The sequence below is a fragment of the Leuciscus leuciscus genome, assembly GCF_965113295.1.
Source record: "Leuciscus leuciscus genome assembly, chromosome: 2".
NCBI classification, from domain to species: Eukaryota; Metazoa; Chordata; class Actinopteri; order Cypriniformes; family Leuciscidae; genus Leuciscus; species Leuciscus leuciscus.
Genome location: NC_138726.1, coordinates 18,966,125 through 18,982,222, shown reverse-complemented (window position 1 = coordinate 18,982,222; position 16,098 = coordinate 18,966,125). Strand labels below are relative to the sequence as shown.

Below are 16,098 nucleotides of genomic sequence, written 5' to 3'. Positions count from 1 at the left end.
TTGTCTCCCACCCCACATTCTCACTTGTCATGTTTCATATGTAACAAATTTGTTTTATAAATGTGTCCCTTGTGCTCTAAGTGTAATTTTTGTTTAATTATGTGCATCTAAAAAACATATTTTGGGGAATTGATAAATTCTTTTTGTTTTTTGTTATTTAGGGTCCCCCTGGGCCTCCTGGGCCAGTTGGACCAAAGGGAATGAAGGTAACCACATAATTTATTAACAAAGTGGACATTATGGGCAGTTAAATGAGGGCCTTACCTAAGAGTCTAGCATTTATGTGCTTGTGACGACAACCTTTTGAAGACAAAGATCACAATGTGACTGCAGTTCATTTCAGTGAAATATTATTGCTTTTCACAGGGTGATCAGGGTGTTCCTGGACTTCATGGACTGGATGGAGAAAGGGTAAGAGGACCAAAATGTTCTTACTGTGTATAGCTTTTATTGTCTGTCAGCTGACCCATATCTAAGCACAATTTCACAATATTTTTTATATAATCATTTATCACAATTAATATAATCCACATAATACAATCCATGTTGTTAGGGTCACAAAGGTTCTAAAGGTGATATGGGTATCCCTGGAATATCAGGAGAAAAGGGATCAATGGGTCTTCCTGGCTTACAGGTAAAATGATCTGAGCGTGAAATATGTTGATACGTAAAATGTATGATCTTGAATAGGCCTAATGGCTTGTCACATTATTTAAGTAGGTTAAATCATGGCTCCGTAATGTTGCCCGCAGGGTGTGAATGGCCTGAAAGGAGACAAAGGAGACGCTGGCCTGCCTGGACCTCAGGGATCCTCAGTAAGTACAGCCAAAATAGTGTCCAACCAAAATGTGAATTAAGTATACATGCGTAGTCTTCTGTCTAACTCACAGTCAGTGACGGCTGTAGACAACTGGGACTAGTCTTTATCAAGGTAATTTTATCAGAGTTTGTATGAGAGTGTCAGGACTGAGAGTAAATGTTTTATCATTCAATGATGTCAAATCACTTTACCTTAAATTGGGCCTTACTATTGTGGTGTAATTGAGGGTCATATTATTTAAACATCTTCTCCATCTTTGTGCCCTGTTGTCCCTCATGTCTTCTGTGTATATTTCACTTATGGAATTTTTTATCTTGCTCGCATTAACAGATTATTGGGCCCCCTGGAGCACCTGGTCCACATGGACCACCTGGACCCATGGTGAGTTAAAGATGCTTTGCACAACAGAAATGGTATAAAATTTTAATAATTTTAAGATAGCAATGGATATATCCAAATAGCCTATAAGCATCACAAAAAGGACTCATTGCCCCTGCCCATTTCACTCACACATGCGAGTAAATATTTCGGCGTGCGAACGTGAAAAAATATTTGGGCGCACTTGTGCGAGTGACACAGCATTTTTCTATAGAAACAGCTGCAAATACATCATCATGAGGAGGGGCAGAGTAGGACACTATATTACCGGGAGATCAGTTATTTAGGCCTAAATCTTCAGTAGCTACAGAGCATATGAGCGGAGTGGAGCGGTGAGAATCTCCGCTCATCGCTCACGGAACTGTTCACCCCTCCGCTCCCCCGCTCAAAGCTACATCAGGCGCTCAACGCAGTTTGCTTTGCGCTCCACTCAAATCGCCCCCCGCTCGCTCCAAAAAAGGAAAAAAAATCTACATGTATATCACTTGTAGCGGTCCCCAACCTTTTTTGCGTCACAGACCGGTTTAATATCAGACAATATTTTCACAGACCGGCCAAGGTGTGGCGGATAAATACAACAAAATAAAATGATACGAACGGCATAAAAAATGGGGTAGCCTATTAAATAGCCTATAATAATAAACGTGAATCCAATATGTGTAGGCCATACTAGCAACTTTATTAGCAGTGTCCTCTAACATCGCGCCTAAAGACAACTGAGAAAGTCTGAACACAAACAAAATGCCCCCAAAAGAAAAAAATCTCCATGTTTTCGGTGCTGATGCGTTCATGTAACATGTAGGCCTAAAGGCCCGTACACACCGGGACGAATATCTGCGCGCGTTATTCGCCAGCCTTTTTCAACGCGTTTTTTGTGTTCACACCCAAGCGATTTTCGCTGACGATGAGCCGAGTGAACATGCAAATTAATTCCCTGACATTAGATGGCGCTTAATGTAAAACAGAAATACAATACCACTCCATAACAGTTCTCTTTTAACAAGATTTTTGTAGTCGCTGTCGCGTTTGTCATATAGTTCTTTATTCCGACACCAACAAGACCAGCAGCTCTACATTCATCTTGCCTTGCATCTTCCTCATCATTTCTTCCCGGCAGTATCTATGGGCAGTGTAGACGCTAATTGGCGTATATCTTCTTCGCTGTTACGTATGTGTGCTCGGCAAGACTGTTTTGTGTTTGAGCGCCCCCAAGTTGTGTTTTACTGTAACTTCAGAAGCTCCAGACACGTGAGCAAAAGCGCCAATCTCATTGGTCGGATAGTTTTTGACGCGGCGCGTCAAACCAAAAAAACAAACCCGAGGCGTTTAAAAAAAAATTACGCTTTTACGCGTGGCGTTTTTCGCGTCGGTGTGCACACTCACATTGGCGCCCTTTGTTTAGTCACGAGGCGTTAAACGTCGGCGAATATCGCACGCGAAATTCGTCCCGGTGTGTACGGGCCTTAAAGGGATACTCCACTTTTTTTGGAAATAGGCTCATTTTACAACTCCCCCAGAGTTAAACAGTTGAGTTTTACCGTTTTCGAATCCATTCAGCCGATCTCCGGGTCTGGGGGTCCCACTTTTAGCATAGCTTAGCATAATGAATTGAACCGGACAAGACCATTAGCATCTCTCTCAAAAAAATGAACAAAGAGTTTCGATATTTTTCCTATTTAAAACTTGACTCTTCTGTAGTTACATCGTGTACTAAGACACGATGGAAAATGAAAAGTTGCAATTTTGTAGGCTGATATGGCTAGGAACTATACTCTCATTCCTGCGTAATAATCAAGAAACTTTGCTGCCGTACCATGAGTGCAGCAGGCGTAATGATATGACGCCTGTGTTAGTTTGAGGGCTCAGTGAAAGTTTTAAAGCAGTCTTTTAGTGCCGCTGTCAGAGCGCTCACGTCTGTAACGGAGAACTGTCCCATCTGTAACATTGTTTTTTTTGTGAAATACATTTCTAAATAAATGCGACTTATAGTCCAGTGCGACTTAGGCTATGCCTATATATGTTTTTTCTTCTTCATGGCGCATTTTTTGACTGATGCGTGGCATGAGCGGAGCGGAATTGGAGCGGGAAATAGGGCGACGCTCCGTCCTTTTGAAATTGCCGCTCTGCGCTCTGTCCAAGATCCGCCCGCTCGCGCTCCCCGCTCGCTCCCGCTCCACTCCGCTCACATGCTCTATAACGATAAACTTATACAACAAAAATGACTGTGCCCCCAAATATTTGTCTGTACTCTATACATTCAGACAGTTATGAAAGTCTGCAATTTATTGTCATGCTATAATTCCAGACCAGTCTCTGAGAAACTGTGTGGCCTTAAAACCTTCAAACTTAGAGCTTTTAAAACTTAAAACTGCTTCAAATTATAAGGAGTGAGTGCGTGCATGTGTGCGTGAGTGAGTGAGTGAGTGAGTGAGTGCGTGCATGCGTGCATGCGTGAGTGAGTGCGTGCGTGTGTGCGAGAGAGTTATTAATGCTGTGTTGTGTTGCAGGGTCCTCATGGATTCCCTGGCCCAAAGGTACGTCATTACTAATTAATTAATTTCAAGGTAATGCCTTTCTGAATTACCACATTTGGTGTTTTAAAGCATGCTGCATACTTGCCATGAATTGTTCATAGAGCAAATTGCCTTCTGTCAGACATGAAAGTAATTACTTGCTCAGTGTTATTTGGACATACAGAAGACTTGCAACAGTCTTCAATTTGACCTTAACTCCCACTGTGTTTTTAGTCACTGTAGTCATCCAAGTCTTTGGAGACTATCAGGTGCAAATTCAGGACGATTTCAATTTGTGATATTTGTCCAGAAATATAAAGACAAGATGCTTCTAAATAAATGTTACAGAGCCGAATGTTACTGTTGTCTGTACTCCTATTAAGGGGGAACCAGGGTTACATGGTCTCAAGGGACTGCGAGGGGAGACTGGGTATAAGGGTGACAGAGGACCCCTGGGTCTCCCTGTAAGTACACTACAGCAGTGCATCCTAGGATCTTATTGCTTTATCCCCACTTATTTTGACTCAACATCTTCTAACCTTTACCACATTCCCCACTGTCCATTTGTTTGCTGTTATAAATGTATGTTTTCGTTGTCGTGACTTGTGCAGACAACCAAGCCTGATTTGCTGCCTCTTAAACATTGTGTGTTGGTTAAACGTCTATTTGTTTATCTTTGTTAACAGCTGTTAAGTTTTTTTTTTTTTTTTTTGTCCAGTTCACTCATCACATACTAATCGCACTTTTCAAACCTCCATTCATACTTCCATAAATGCACAGGGAGCATCTGGCTTGGATGGCAAGATGGGACCCAGGGTGAGTCTCAAGCCATGTTTCACCAACCCCCCATCCCCCTCATCCCCCTTCCCCCAAAGCCTCCCTACATCTTAAAAAAGTACCAAAATGGGTCATGTGACACATTTATGGTGAACAGGGAATGTGGTTAGACTCATTATTGGTAATGTTTCATCAATGTTCAGCTCTATGTGACAGTGAAAGATTAAACAACAAGAGTTACTCTGTTTTTCTGCTGACGAGATTGATATTAACACTGATTTAACACTCACTGATCCATTAACATTCTATTTATTATTTATGTTCATCCGTGTATTTATTTGGGGATTTGCATGATTAATTGCTAAAGATAAAGTCTGAGAATTTTTTTTTACATGAAGAGCTGATTGATCAAAATTATGGTCTGCTTTTCTGAACTGTGTTGACATGTAAGTTTTGGTAACGCTTTAGATAACAGCCCGGAAAGTACTGTGTAATTAAGACGAATTTACAGCATAACTTTCTTTAATTATGTTGTTCCTATAAAATACTTACATGTAAGTATAAGGGAACAATATTTAACGGTTTGGGAATAAAGGGGTAATAACCAGGAGAATTAACAAATTATTTATACTGCAAGTAAAATAATCTTACATTTGGGAGCAATTTAGCGAGAACAATTTAGCGAGTCTGTTTTGAAATAAGTTGTTTTTCAAATAAAGGTTTATGAGTCAGTAACAAGCACCACTTTAATTTACAGCCTGCAATGTCACACAAAACAAAAAAGTATATTTCCCCAGTATTTAAGCAAAAGTTGCAATAGTTTGTTTTCAATGCACTTTTGTTAAAAAAAAATCTGTATAAATGCACAGCAATTTAAAAAAAAATTTTTTAAAGCCTATATGTATCAATACACTATTATTACAAAAAGGTATGTCAAGTCAAGTCACCTTCATTTATATAGCGCTTTTAACAATATAGATTGTTTCAAAGCAGCTTTACAGTGATAATAGGAAATTACAGTAACAGATATTGTTTTGGCTTTACAGCAGCTCTAGAATAAAGTTATTGTCCAGCTAAAGTTAGTTTTGATTGATTGATTCACTTCCGTTGCAAAGATCATTAGTTATTAACTTAGGGATCGCTAACATGACACCGTTCTAACAGAAAACATTCATTGCGCTCTGGCCCGCTCATCCGCACAAAGCAGTGTCTGGTAGTTTGAGAACGCAAACCCTGTAATACAATAGATTCCAAGGTGCAAGCCTTGAAAAAGGTTATCTCTGCGCAAACCTAAAAAACGCAAACCCGTGAAAACACAGACGGCATGCACATGCGCATCACGTCAGGGCTCCAGACTAACTTTTCCACTGGTTGCACTGGTGCTACCAACTTTCTCAGTTGGTCGCACCAGCATATGATTTGGTCACACCTTTTTTTTTTTTTTTGCTACATGCCATGGGATTAATCAATGCTGATGAATAGTGGTCTTAATCTACCCTAGTTTTGCACTGATGTAAAAAGACTGACAGTGACACAAGACCTCATGTTAGCGTTAGTTAGAAAAATGTTTTAATCTTTTAACTCTAAAAAAACTATTAAAAAAACATGTAGCCTATGTTCTTTAATGTTTGATTATAATTTTACTGTCTTCACATAGGGATTGGAATTGATAAGATTTTATCAATATCAATGCCACTGACGATTCTGCTTATCGATCTGATTCTTTAAAGATTCTCTTATCGATTCTTGATAGCACTGTGTGGAAAAATGTAGTCATATGCTTTTCAAAAAACAAGTGGTTTTATTTATTTTAAAGCTTAAAACTGTATTTTTTATGTAATTTATGTATAGAACCTTATTGTAAAGTGTTACTGATTAGTTATACACCGATTCAGACGTCTCCTGAGTTCACTGTTGGAAAGATCAGTTGTTTTAACCATTCATTAAAATGAATCGGTTCAAAGGAGTCATTAGTTCGCGAATTGGACGTGTCATGCGCGTTGTGTGATTATCCCAGCAGTTAGGACATGGACATCCAAGATTTCTGTCAACACAGAAAACATTTCATCACTGGATAGTTTTTTTCGTTTAATTAAAGTGTTGTTTTATGTCAGCTGAATGTCCGGAACGCTTTTCAGAGAAGATAAGGAAACTTATTTAGCACAATTCACACCCAGCGGTAATTCTGAAAAAAAAAAAATCTCCGAATGCTCCACATGAAACTTTGGTCTTCCGACCTTTTACCACCGTGTCGATTTATTTTGATTAATATGTGCGAGGGAGAGAGAGCAAGACAGCGTTTAGTTTGGAGACGGTGAAGTCTTGTTTACACTTTCGCCTGGCTCCGAAGAGAGAGAGTGCGCGCGCGCGCGCGCGTCCGGCTCTCTCTCTCTCTCTCTCTGCTCGTTCTTTCAGTTATAAACATGTCCTGTCACAAGCGCAGCAGTTCATCTACATTACTCACCGATCAAATAAGACTTTGGCGGGACAAAAATTCACTATGGCGGGCGCTAAAACAAGTTCAATGCAGGAAAATTCATGCGTGAATTTAACTGAGTAGTAGGCTACATGACCATGCACTCGCACACATGCGACCACATACAATTTTAACTAGCACATTGTCGCAAGGTCTGGAACCCTGCACGTGTTTGTTTAGTCTATAGGTATGCGCGTTTGAATATATATGTGCACAACCCTCAACAAACTACTAGTCGCATCCAAAGCAGTATCTAAAGCCCTTGCATTCTTACTATCCTCGTGTCTCTAGTTCTGAAATCTTCTCCGTTAGCCTGACTATCTCCCTGCATTTACCACATTTGAATCCCTCATTGCTGACAGAGAATGCTATACTATACATGTGACACGAAGTGCAAGTGACAATAACAGAAGACATTACTCACCTTGTTTGTTGACTGATCCTGGTATGCATGTTCTTGCTAAATTGTTCCCAAATGTAAGATTGTTGTATCATAATAGTAGAATAAGTACCACTTAGTTCTAAAATACTTTGTTAATTCTCCTGGTTGTTACTCCTTTATTCCCAAAACTTTACATATTGTTCCCTTATACTTACATGTAAGTACTTTGTAGGTAAACGTACTCGGTTACTAACGTAACCTCGGTTCTCTCTAGAAGAGGGAACGAGTACTGTGTAAGTATCTTACGCTAGGGGAAAATCCCTTTTCCGCGAGATATTGAAGCCAAAAAATTATCCTTAATTTTGTATTATTGTAAAACGCGCTGCGGCAGCATACAGACATAGGCAAGACGGCTCGCGTGCCTATTGGCTGTCCTGCGGCAACTGCAGCAGCCTATCGAGCGAGGCCTAGCGTGACGTCAGACCCAATGAGGGTGCTTCGCGCCCGCTGCGTCATGTCCCGCCGAAACGGGCGTGGCTTAGGCCTATAAATCCAGCTCGCAGGCAGCTGATATCTGTTTTTTCATCGCCGAAGCAAACCAGAGCACGTTCTCTTACGAGAGGTCTCTCGTACTGCGAAAAGTATCTTACGCTAGGGGACCCAATGTAAAACGTCGTGCGTGCTGGGATCTGACACCAAAGACCCAAGGGTGAAAGCCCGGGGTTCATATAGTGCACAATCACCAGGAGAACTCACAGGGAGTCCGGGAAGAGGGAGGGGCGGAGCCGCGCTCTTCCACATATAGCAGCGTCCCTCAGACGCAAATCACATCATACAGACAGGGCGGAGTTCGGCCTGAACTGATGGAAAATTGTGGCTCTTATTCATTTTGCCCAAAGGTATTTTATGGTCGATCAGCGAGCAGCGCTCAGCGGATACAGTATTCTGAACCGATAGCATCAGAACAGACAGTACTGGTTTATTTAGACCGACAACAGCCTGGCCTGTAAGGCGGGAACCTCTAGGTTATAAAACCTTATAAATGTAGACGGGGAGGCCCAGCCTGCCGCCATACATATATCTTGCAAGGCAATCCCACTTGACCAGGCCCACGATGAAGCCATGCTTCTCGTGGAGTGCGCTCTGACACCCAATGGGCACTGCATGCCCTTGGAAGTGTATGCCAGCGCTATGGCGTCAACTATCCATCTGGATAGGCTCTGTCGCTTTGCAAGCACTCTGTTCAGCTGTCTTAGATCTAGTATGGGTCTGAGACCCCCGTCTTTTTTCGGTACCAGGAAGTATCTGCTGTATAGCCCCCCTTCGCTCTGAGCTTGAGATAAAGGCTCTATGGCCACTTTGCTCAACAGTTTCAATATTTCGGCTCGAAGTAGGTGTGCTACTTCTGTTTTTACCGTAGTTTCGACGCGCGTCGCACAGCGGCGAGGGCGTCGACGAAACTGTAGCGAATAGCCTCTCTTTATAATGTCCAGCACCCACTTCGAAACCCCGGGAAGCATTGCCCATGCATCTGCATGAATGGCTAGGGGTTGAATGCGGAGCGCGCTCTGGTTGCTTAGCGACAGAGGAGCTTCGGTGTGCTGTAACATAAGCGTCGCGCTTATGACATTCGAGGCAGGGCTCGACCCGCGCTCGACTCCTCTGCGGCGGTCAACCGAGAGGGGAGGGCTGGGCGAGTCCCGTAGGACTTGTCATGTCTGTGAGTGAATGTGGGTGCGGGATAGCGGGCACATTTACAACACTGAGAGCATTGTCCGCCTGAGCAGAGCGAATGCACGCTGGTTTCGTTTTTACAGAAACCTTGAGACATGCAGAACGTAGTGTTTGTGGGCACTGGGCAGTGGGCACATTTACTACGTTTAATGCGCAATCGATCTGGGTCGATATCATGTGCGCGAGCCCTGTGTGACGGGCTGTGCTTGTGTGTAGGAATGAGCACTGGGCAGCGGGCATTTTTTCTACACTCGTAACACCATCGGCCGTGGCCGGGACACCAGAAAATACACTCTTTTTTATGGATTTTTATGGATTTATCTGGGTAGCCGTGAAAACGGCATTTGTGTGCAGGCAAGCGGGCAGTGGAACCGGCTTGTTTACTGCAAAATACACTGGAACAGTCACATTTCTTGGAACTGAGCGAGCGATGAGTTTTGGTGGAAGCCCGGCCGCGGGGCGGGGCGGCGGCTAGTTGAGCGAGAGCGTGGTCTCGTGCTTCAGGCCTGTCGGCGCTGCGAAGTGGCGACAAGAGAAAGCGGGGCGTCGAGGAACGCGGTGCGCTCAGACTCAGACATCTCAGAGAGCGTTAGCCACAGGTGTCTCTCAGTCACAGTGAGAGAGGCCATGCTCCGTCCTATGGCCTGTGCAGCAGACTTAGTAGCGCGGAGAGTGAGGTCCGTGGCACTTCTCAAGTCTGGCACGCAAATTGCATCTGGTCCTTTCTCGTCCAGCTTTCGGAGGAGATCGGCCTGGAAAATTTGCAGGGTGGCCATAGTGTGCAGCGCTGACGCAGCCTGCCCAGCGGCGGAGAAAGCGCGACCGAGCAGGGTTGACGTCATGCGGTAAGCTTCCGATGGTAGCGCCAGCTTAGCGCGCCGTCCAGCGGACGGCGGGCATAGGTGGGCTGCTGTCGCTTCTTCGACCGGCGGGAGCGAATGGTACCCTCTGTTTTTGGCATCGTCAACAGCGGAGAATGCCAGCGAAACAGAAGAGCGCATTCTAGCTGAAAAGGGGGTTTCCAAGACTTAGCGACTTCTTCGTGTAACTCAGGAAAAAAAGGCGCTGGTCTGGACGCAGGCGAAGCGCGCTCCCCAGGGAGGAAGTATCCATCCAGCCGGTTGTGAGCAGGCTGCTCAGGCGTAGACCACTCGAGGCCGAGGCTCACCGCGGCCTGTGCGAGTGCACGCATCAGTGCGATGCGCGAGCAGAGGGTGCGAGATCCACAGAGCTCGCCCAATCCTCACTGCCCGACGCCAGGATAGAGCAGGAATCATCCTCCCCCGACGTAGCTTTCTCATCAGCGTCGTCGACGGAAGCGGCGGCAGACTGCGGCAGCTGTCCGTCAGGAAGAGACGCTAGCGAAGCCGGTGAAGCAGGCGGGCGAACCGGCGAGCTTTGACGGGTGGGGGAGGGCTCCGGGACCCGCTGAGCACGGTGCTTTTTATGGCGCGGCACCACAGCGGGCGGGGGTGCAGTCTCAGAGAAAACTGCCAGGCGAGTCCTCAGAGTCACCATAGGCAGTAGCTCGCAATGAGGGCAGCCGCCGTCAGCGAGCGCGAGAGCTGCATGATCCTCACCCAGGCAGGAAACGCAGATCACATGGCGGTCCCCGTCACTGAGTGGGGCTCTGCACGAGCCACAGGAAGGCATCTTTAAAAGGACGCAAGCTCTTTTATACAGTGTGTGTCGCGGCGGCGAGCACACACACAGAACAGAGAGCAACGGATATAGGCGCCGGATAGCGCAGCAGGAAGGCGATTGAAGGCGGCGCGGCCAGCGACTTCAGTGACGACTCGTCCCGCTGTAAAGGCTTCCTCAGACGGCGCGGCTTCTCTCCGGATCCAGCGATGCGTGAGCTTCGCTGAAGAGATGCAAAATCAGATATCAGCTGCCTGCGAGCTGGATTTATAGGCCTAAGCCACGCCCCGTTTCGGCGGGACGTGACGCAGCGGGCGCGAAGCACCCTCATTGGGTCTGACGTCACGCTAGGCCTCGCTCGATAGGCTGCTGCAGTTGCCGCAGGACAACCAATAGGCACGCGAGCTGTCTTGCCTATGTCTGTATGCTGCCGCAACGCGTTTTACAATAATACAAAATTAAGGATAATTTTTTGGCTTCAATATCTCGCGGAAAAGGGATTTTCCCCTAGCGTAAGATACTTACGCAGTACGAGAGACCTCTCGTAAGAGAACTATAATTACCGAAAGTTACACTGTACATTTTTTTAATTACGCAGTACTTTGCGGGCTGTTATCTAAAGCTTTATCCAAGTTTTTTTTTATAAAACCAGATTCAAAACCTCATACATTCTCTTATTTATAGGGTATGGATGGACCAATCGGGGCTCCTGGTCCAGCAGGTCCGAAGGGAGATGGAGTAAGTTATTTTTTATTTTGTTTTATTTAGGTTTTTATGTTTATTGCTGTTTTTGTTGCTGTTTTAGCTGGATAATTGTGCGCAATTACGAAAATCAGGATATAAACTATGTATGAATACTATACAACAGATTGTTTATATAAAAGGTCTTGTTCAATGTCACAGGGTGAGAAGGGTGATGTTGGTGATCCTGGACCCAGAGGGCCATATGGGTTACCTGTAAGTACTCAAAGAATGTTTTATGTTTAATTGATATTTATTTGCCAATTTAATAATGATCACATTATTCACTATTCTCGTTCCAGAGAATATTATTCATTTTTTGTTTCTTTTTCTTCCTTGTTTTTTGAAGGGAGCTGCTGGAACACCTGGAATGGATGTGAGTTGTTGCTCTTAATGTTCTGCTTGTGTGTTGACTCTTATCGTTTGTTTTCTGGGTCGCTTCTTGCAACTATTGTGCCCTCTAGTAGCTCTAAACAAATTCAGTGAAGTTCTTTACCCCTGAAACGATCAGCCTCCAAGCATTTGTAATTACTTGAAGTTGTATTTTTGCAGGGGTTACCAGGCTTAAAGGGAGACAAGGGCGACGTGGGGGAAAGAGGAGAAAAGGTGATTGTGACATAGATATTCTGAAACAGGGAATGAACCTTTCGCTCTATTATTGATTAGATCTGATGTCAATGGACATTTACAAAGCAGCTCAGGCAGAGAGGCCTTCATATAGATATAATGTGAGCCATGGAGTTGAAGATCAGTGTTAAGATCTTACATTTAATGTTCTAGTACAATAGGAAAATAGCAATATAATGTACTTATAGTTGCAGGAAAAAGTATATGAACTCTTTGACTTTCTGCATAAATTATCATTAATCATATAATTGAATCTGATCTTCAGCTAAGCCAAAACAAAAGACAAACATGGTTTACATGTAAAAAAAACAACAACAAAAAACAAACTTAAATACATTTAAGGGTGCACACACTTTTCCCTCCCTACAAGAATGTTTACTTTCCCTCATATGTGAATGTTTATTTGGGGTGTGTAACGGTACACGCATTTGTACCGAAAATATTTGTTTCAAATCTTTCGGTTCGGTATGCATGTGTATAGAAAGAATACAGTGTTGTTTTAACCACAGCATGTGCGGAACGTAATTTCAAAACTCTAGAATGGGCAACATCGTTTATATCAATATCTGAAAAATAACGAAGGACAGAGTGAGCTGCTTCCCGATTGTTCATGGTCCGTGACCCGTGTACTTTTTCGTTCATTCATTATTCTATTTCGGAATGAAAGATGAAATTTAAAAAGGGTGCAGCTTAGTTTTTTGTTAAAAAGAAAAAAAGCAGAAATGGCTGTATTTTCCCAGCAAACACAGAACGTTCCCCTAACGTTCCCGTATGGTTCCCATTTTGGTTATTTTTTGGGGAACCAAACGAGAACGTTCTAGGAACGTTCCCTATAGGTTATTTTTAGGTTTAATTTTATAACCTAAGGAGAACGTTCTGGGAACGTTCCCTGCAGGTTATTTTTAAGTTCTATTTTTATAACCTAAAGGGAATGTTCCCGAACGTTCTATTTACGTTAAGAAAACTTTCCTGGATAACCAATAGGGAATGTTCTTGGGAACGTTCTGGGAACGTTTTGGGAACCAAAAACTAACGTTCCCAGAACGTAAAATTGTTAGCTGGGTTGTTTTCCAAATGTATTGTTGTCATCAAATAATAGTAGTAGAAAATTGGACGACATTTCCGATCGTTTTTTAATTTGTAATATGTATTTGTACGTTTATTGTATTTCATTTGACTGATCCTATCTTTTCTTTACCCGGAAGTAAATTACACCGTCGTGCGAAGTCATAGATATCTACACTAGATGTTGCCTTGGCTACGGCAGTTCATATATATATATATATGAGCAAAACTTGGCCTCTAAATATTTAATATTCAATTATTTTAATGATCACAATTAAAGTTTTAATTTGATTAAATTGAACAAGCGCAACATTCAGCATTCAATCAAATATTCTAAAAGATGTATTATTAATAATAATGTTATTTCAACATAATATCTCGTTATTTCAACATAATATGTGTGAGTGCAACAAGCAAGATGTGCATTTGTAAATCCGGTGATTTTTATAATAAACTAGTGTTTTCTGACAGTGTCGGCTCGGCTGCAAAGATGAAGTTGACGATCGCCATATTCGTAGTGAACGCGCCTATAGAGAGAAATTTACATAATGGATTACATAATCAGAGAGTAGCCTTTTTCTTTTCGTTTTGAATCATTTCGTTTAAATACATTTGAAGCTTTTTGTATTTGATGTATTTCTCATGTCTGTGTGAGGCATACACTGAGTTTTGTTAAGTTAGGATGAGATGCGCTCCAGTTAACGTGCAATGCAAGTGACCGCGCGGGCGCCTCCATGATTATATTGTCTGTTATATTTGCCTCTTATTTATTAAATCCAGGCAATTGGTTGATGAAAAAACGAAATTCACTTTAAAGAAAGGTTTTCTACAAAACAAAACTTAATGAAGTGGTCAAAATCATGTCTGACCCGCTCCATGTCTCTCGATATATTGCGCATCCTATCTTACTCGTGCTGTTCACTTTTCATAAATCAACATAAATAAAAAAATAAAAATATTTGAACAAATATGACACTAAATGCACTTATTTAATGGCTACAACAGTATAGTAGGCCTACAGACTCTCTATTTGTACGAGATAGGTCTGACTGCAGAACCGCAGAACCATACGTCATAGCAGTGTGAGGACGACAGCGTCAGCCTGACAGTCTGATGCCGGAAGTGGGCGCAGCAAGGCATTTAAACGATTTAATTGAAAATGTAATATCTCAAATATGATAAAATATAAGAATTAAGTTTTGTCCTATTAACAAAATACAATATACTACTATTAACAAATGTTAATTGTTTTTTAAAAGTTAAAATTATACTTTATCCATTTTTTTTGTTGAGTCAAATGATTAACAATATAAATTGAACAAAGCTTAAAACCAAAAAAATAATGATATGAAAACAAAGGTTGATCGTTTGAACATTTGATTTAATTGCTCCAAATAAATAATAGTAATTAAATAAAAATACAAAATCGAACTAAATAATAAATAAGTTATACAAAATAAAATCAAACCAAAGAAAATAAATCTTATAAAAGTTATGCAGGCACACATTTAACAATAATTCTCAAGTGAAAAATAAATCAAATAAATCAAAACTCCATACAAATGGAGTTAATCCTGAGGCGCCTTTCATCTCCTTTAACTCCAACCCTACTCAAACTTATCCTATGTGTTTGCATGTTTAATGGGATGCATTCATAGATATGAAATATTATTATAACAAAATATAAATACAGAAATATATAATTGTTTGTGTTTTGTTAGCTTAAGTTTCAGTGTGGATTGTTTGTGTAACCTTAGTTTAGACGTTAATGAAGATAATTTAATATTTTGTCTAAATCATGCTGAAAACCATCTAATTCCAAAGGGACTACTATTAAATATGTGTATCTTGAAATGCAATGCAAGTCGCTTTGGATAAAAGCGTCTGCCAAATGGATAAATGTAAAATAATATCTATTGCCACTGTAAATTTAAAAAATAACTCCAGATGTTCATACCTCCATGAACAACAGCCTTTTTAAAGTGGATTTTAATGTGATTATTCAATTTGTCCCGTTTTGTCTGTTTAAAAATACTGCTATCACAAAAAGGGCAGTGAACATTTCTGCATTATGTTGTGCATTGCTCCAAAGGTGTTAGCGCTGAACCTCTCTGAATTATGTGGTTCTGTAGGTGAAATAAAATATAATTAATGCAATTCTCATGGTCAGAAAATTTAACAAATGCTATAAAATACAACGCTTAACAACAAATTAAATCACAATCTATAAATATGTAACCTAACTAAGTGATACTGTAACGGTCACCAGCCGGAGTGCCCTTGAGAGCCACCAGAGGGCACTCCACACTGGACCATCATATTCACTCACAGACTACAATTCCCATCCTGCATCTTCCTGGACTGATTATTTCATACACCTGCACTGCACTGATTACACGCACACCTGCACCTCATTCACACACACATAAAAGCCACTTCCACACTCCACTTCTCTGCGAAGTATTGCATTGCCCCGGCGTACAATTTCTGAGCGTTTTCCCTGTGTTTGCTGAACTGTTACTGACCTTGGATTGTTTACACCGACTTCTGATTCTTCTGCTGCCTGTCTTGACCCGGATTGTTCATTGGACTGTGATTCCTGCCGCCTGCCTCGACCCTTGCCTGTTATCTGTTTCTGCTCTGAGATTATCTCCATTGTTCTGTCTGCCCCTGATTTACCCTGCCTGTTGATTATTCTAATAAAGCTGCAATTGGATCTTACTGCGTCCTCCACTTCATAACAGAATACTTCGCCGCTTCAGATCCAGCAGCTGAGAAAAGACCGAGACCCACCATGGACCCACTAATCAGTCTCTTCCGCCTCAGTCAAGGTAACCAATCTATAGAGGAATATGTTGAACAATTTTGTGAGCTCTGCCATGGGGTAGACTTGGACGAGGCAGTCTTAAAGGATAGTTTCAGATATGGGCTTGAGGACATGTTA

At 42.1% G+C, this 16,098-nt stretch overlaps 1 protein-coding gene and 1 long non-coding RNA gene across 3 annotated transcripts in view; one reads left to right on the top strand and one right to left on the bottom strand.

The window, feature by feature from the left end:
- LOC309486617 overlaps window positions 1-1,600 on the bottom strand; it is a 28,267-nt gene extending 26,667 nt beyond the window's left edge. The window contains exon 1 of the long non-coding RNA XR_014201619.1: window positions 1,507-1,600. This is a non-coding gene — a long non-coding RNA (uncharacterized lncRNA). The remainder of the gene's footprint in view (window positions 1-1,506) is intronic.
- col25a1 (collagen type XXV alpha 1 chain) overlaps window positions 1-16,098 on the top strand; it is a 719,149-nt gene that overhangs the window by 668,655 nt on the left and 34,396 nt on the right. For both annotated transcript variants that reach the window (XM_082152225.1, XM_082152224.1), the window contains 12 exons: window positions 162-206; window positions 367-411; window positions 554-634; window positions 753-815; window positions 1,151-1,201; window positions 3,706-3,732; window positions 4,095-4,175; window positions 4,492-4,527; window positions 11,406-11,459; window positions 11,625-11,678; window positions 11,812-11,838; window positions 12,015-12,068. In XM_082152225.1, coding sequence (XP_082008351.1) covers window positions 162-206; window positions 367-411; window positions 554-634; window positions 753-815; window positions 1,151-1,201; window positions 3,706-3,732; window positions 4,095-4,175; window positions 4,492-4,527; window positions 11,406-11,459; window positions 11,625-11,678; window positions 11,812-11,838; window positions 12,015-12,068 — 618 coding nt within the window. The remainder of the gene's footprint in view (window positions 1-161; window positions 207-366; window positions 412-553; window positions 635-752; window positions 816-1,150; window positions 1,202-3,705; window positions 3,733-4,094; window positions 4,176-4,491; window positions 4,528-11,405; window positions 11,460-11,624; window positions 11,679-11,811; window positions 11,839-12,014; window positions 12,069-16,098) is intronic.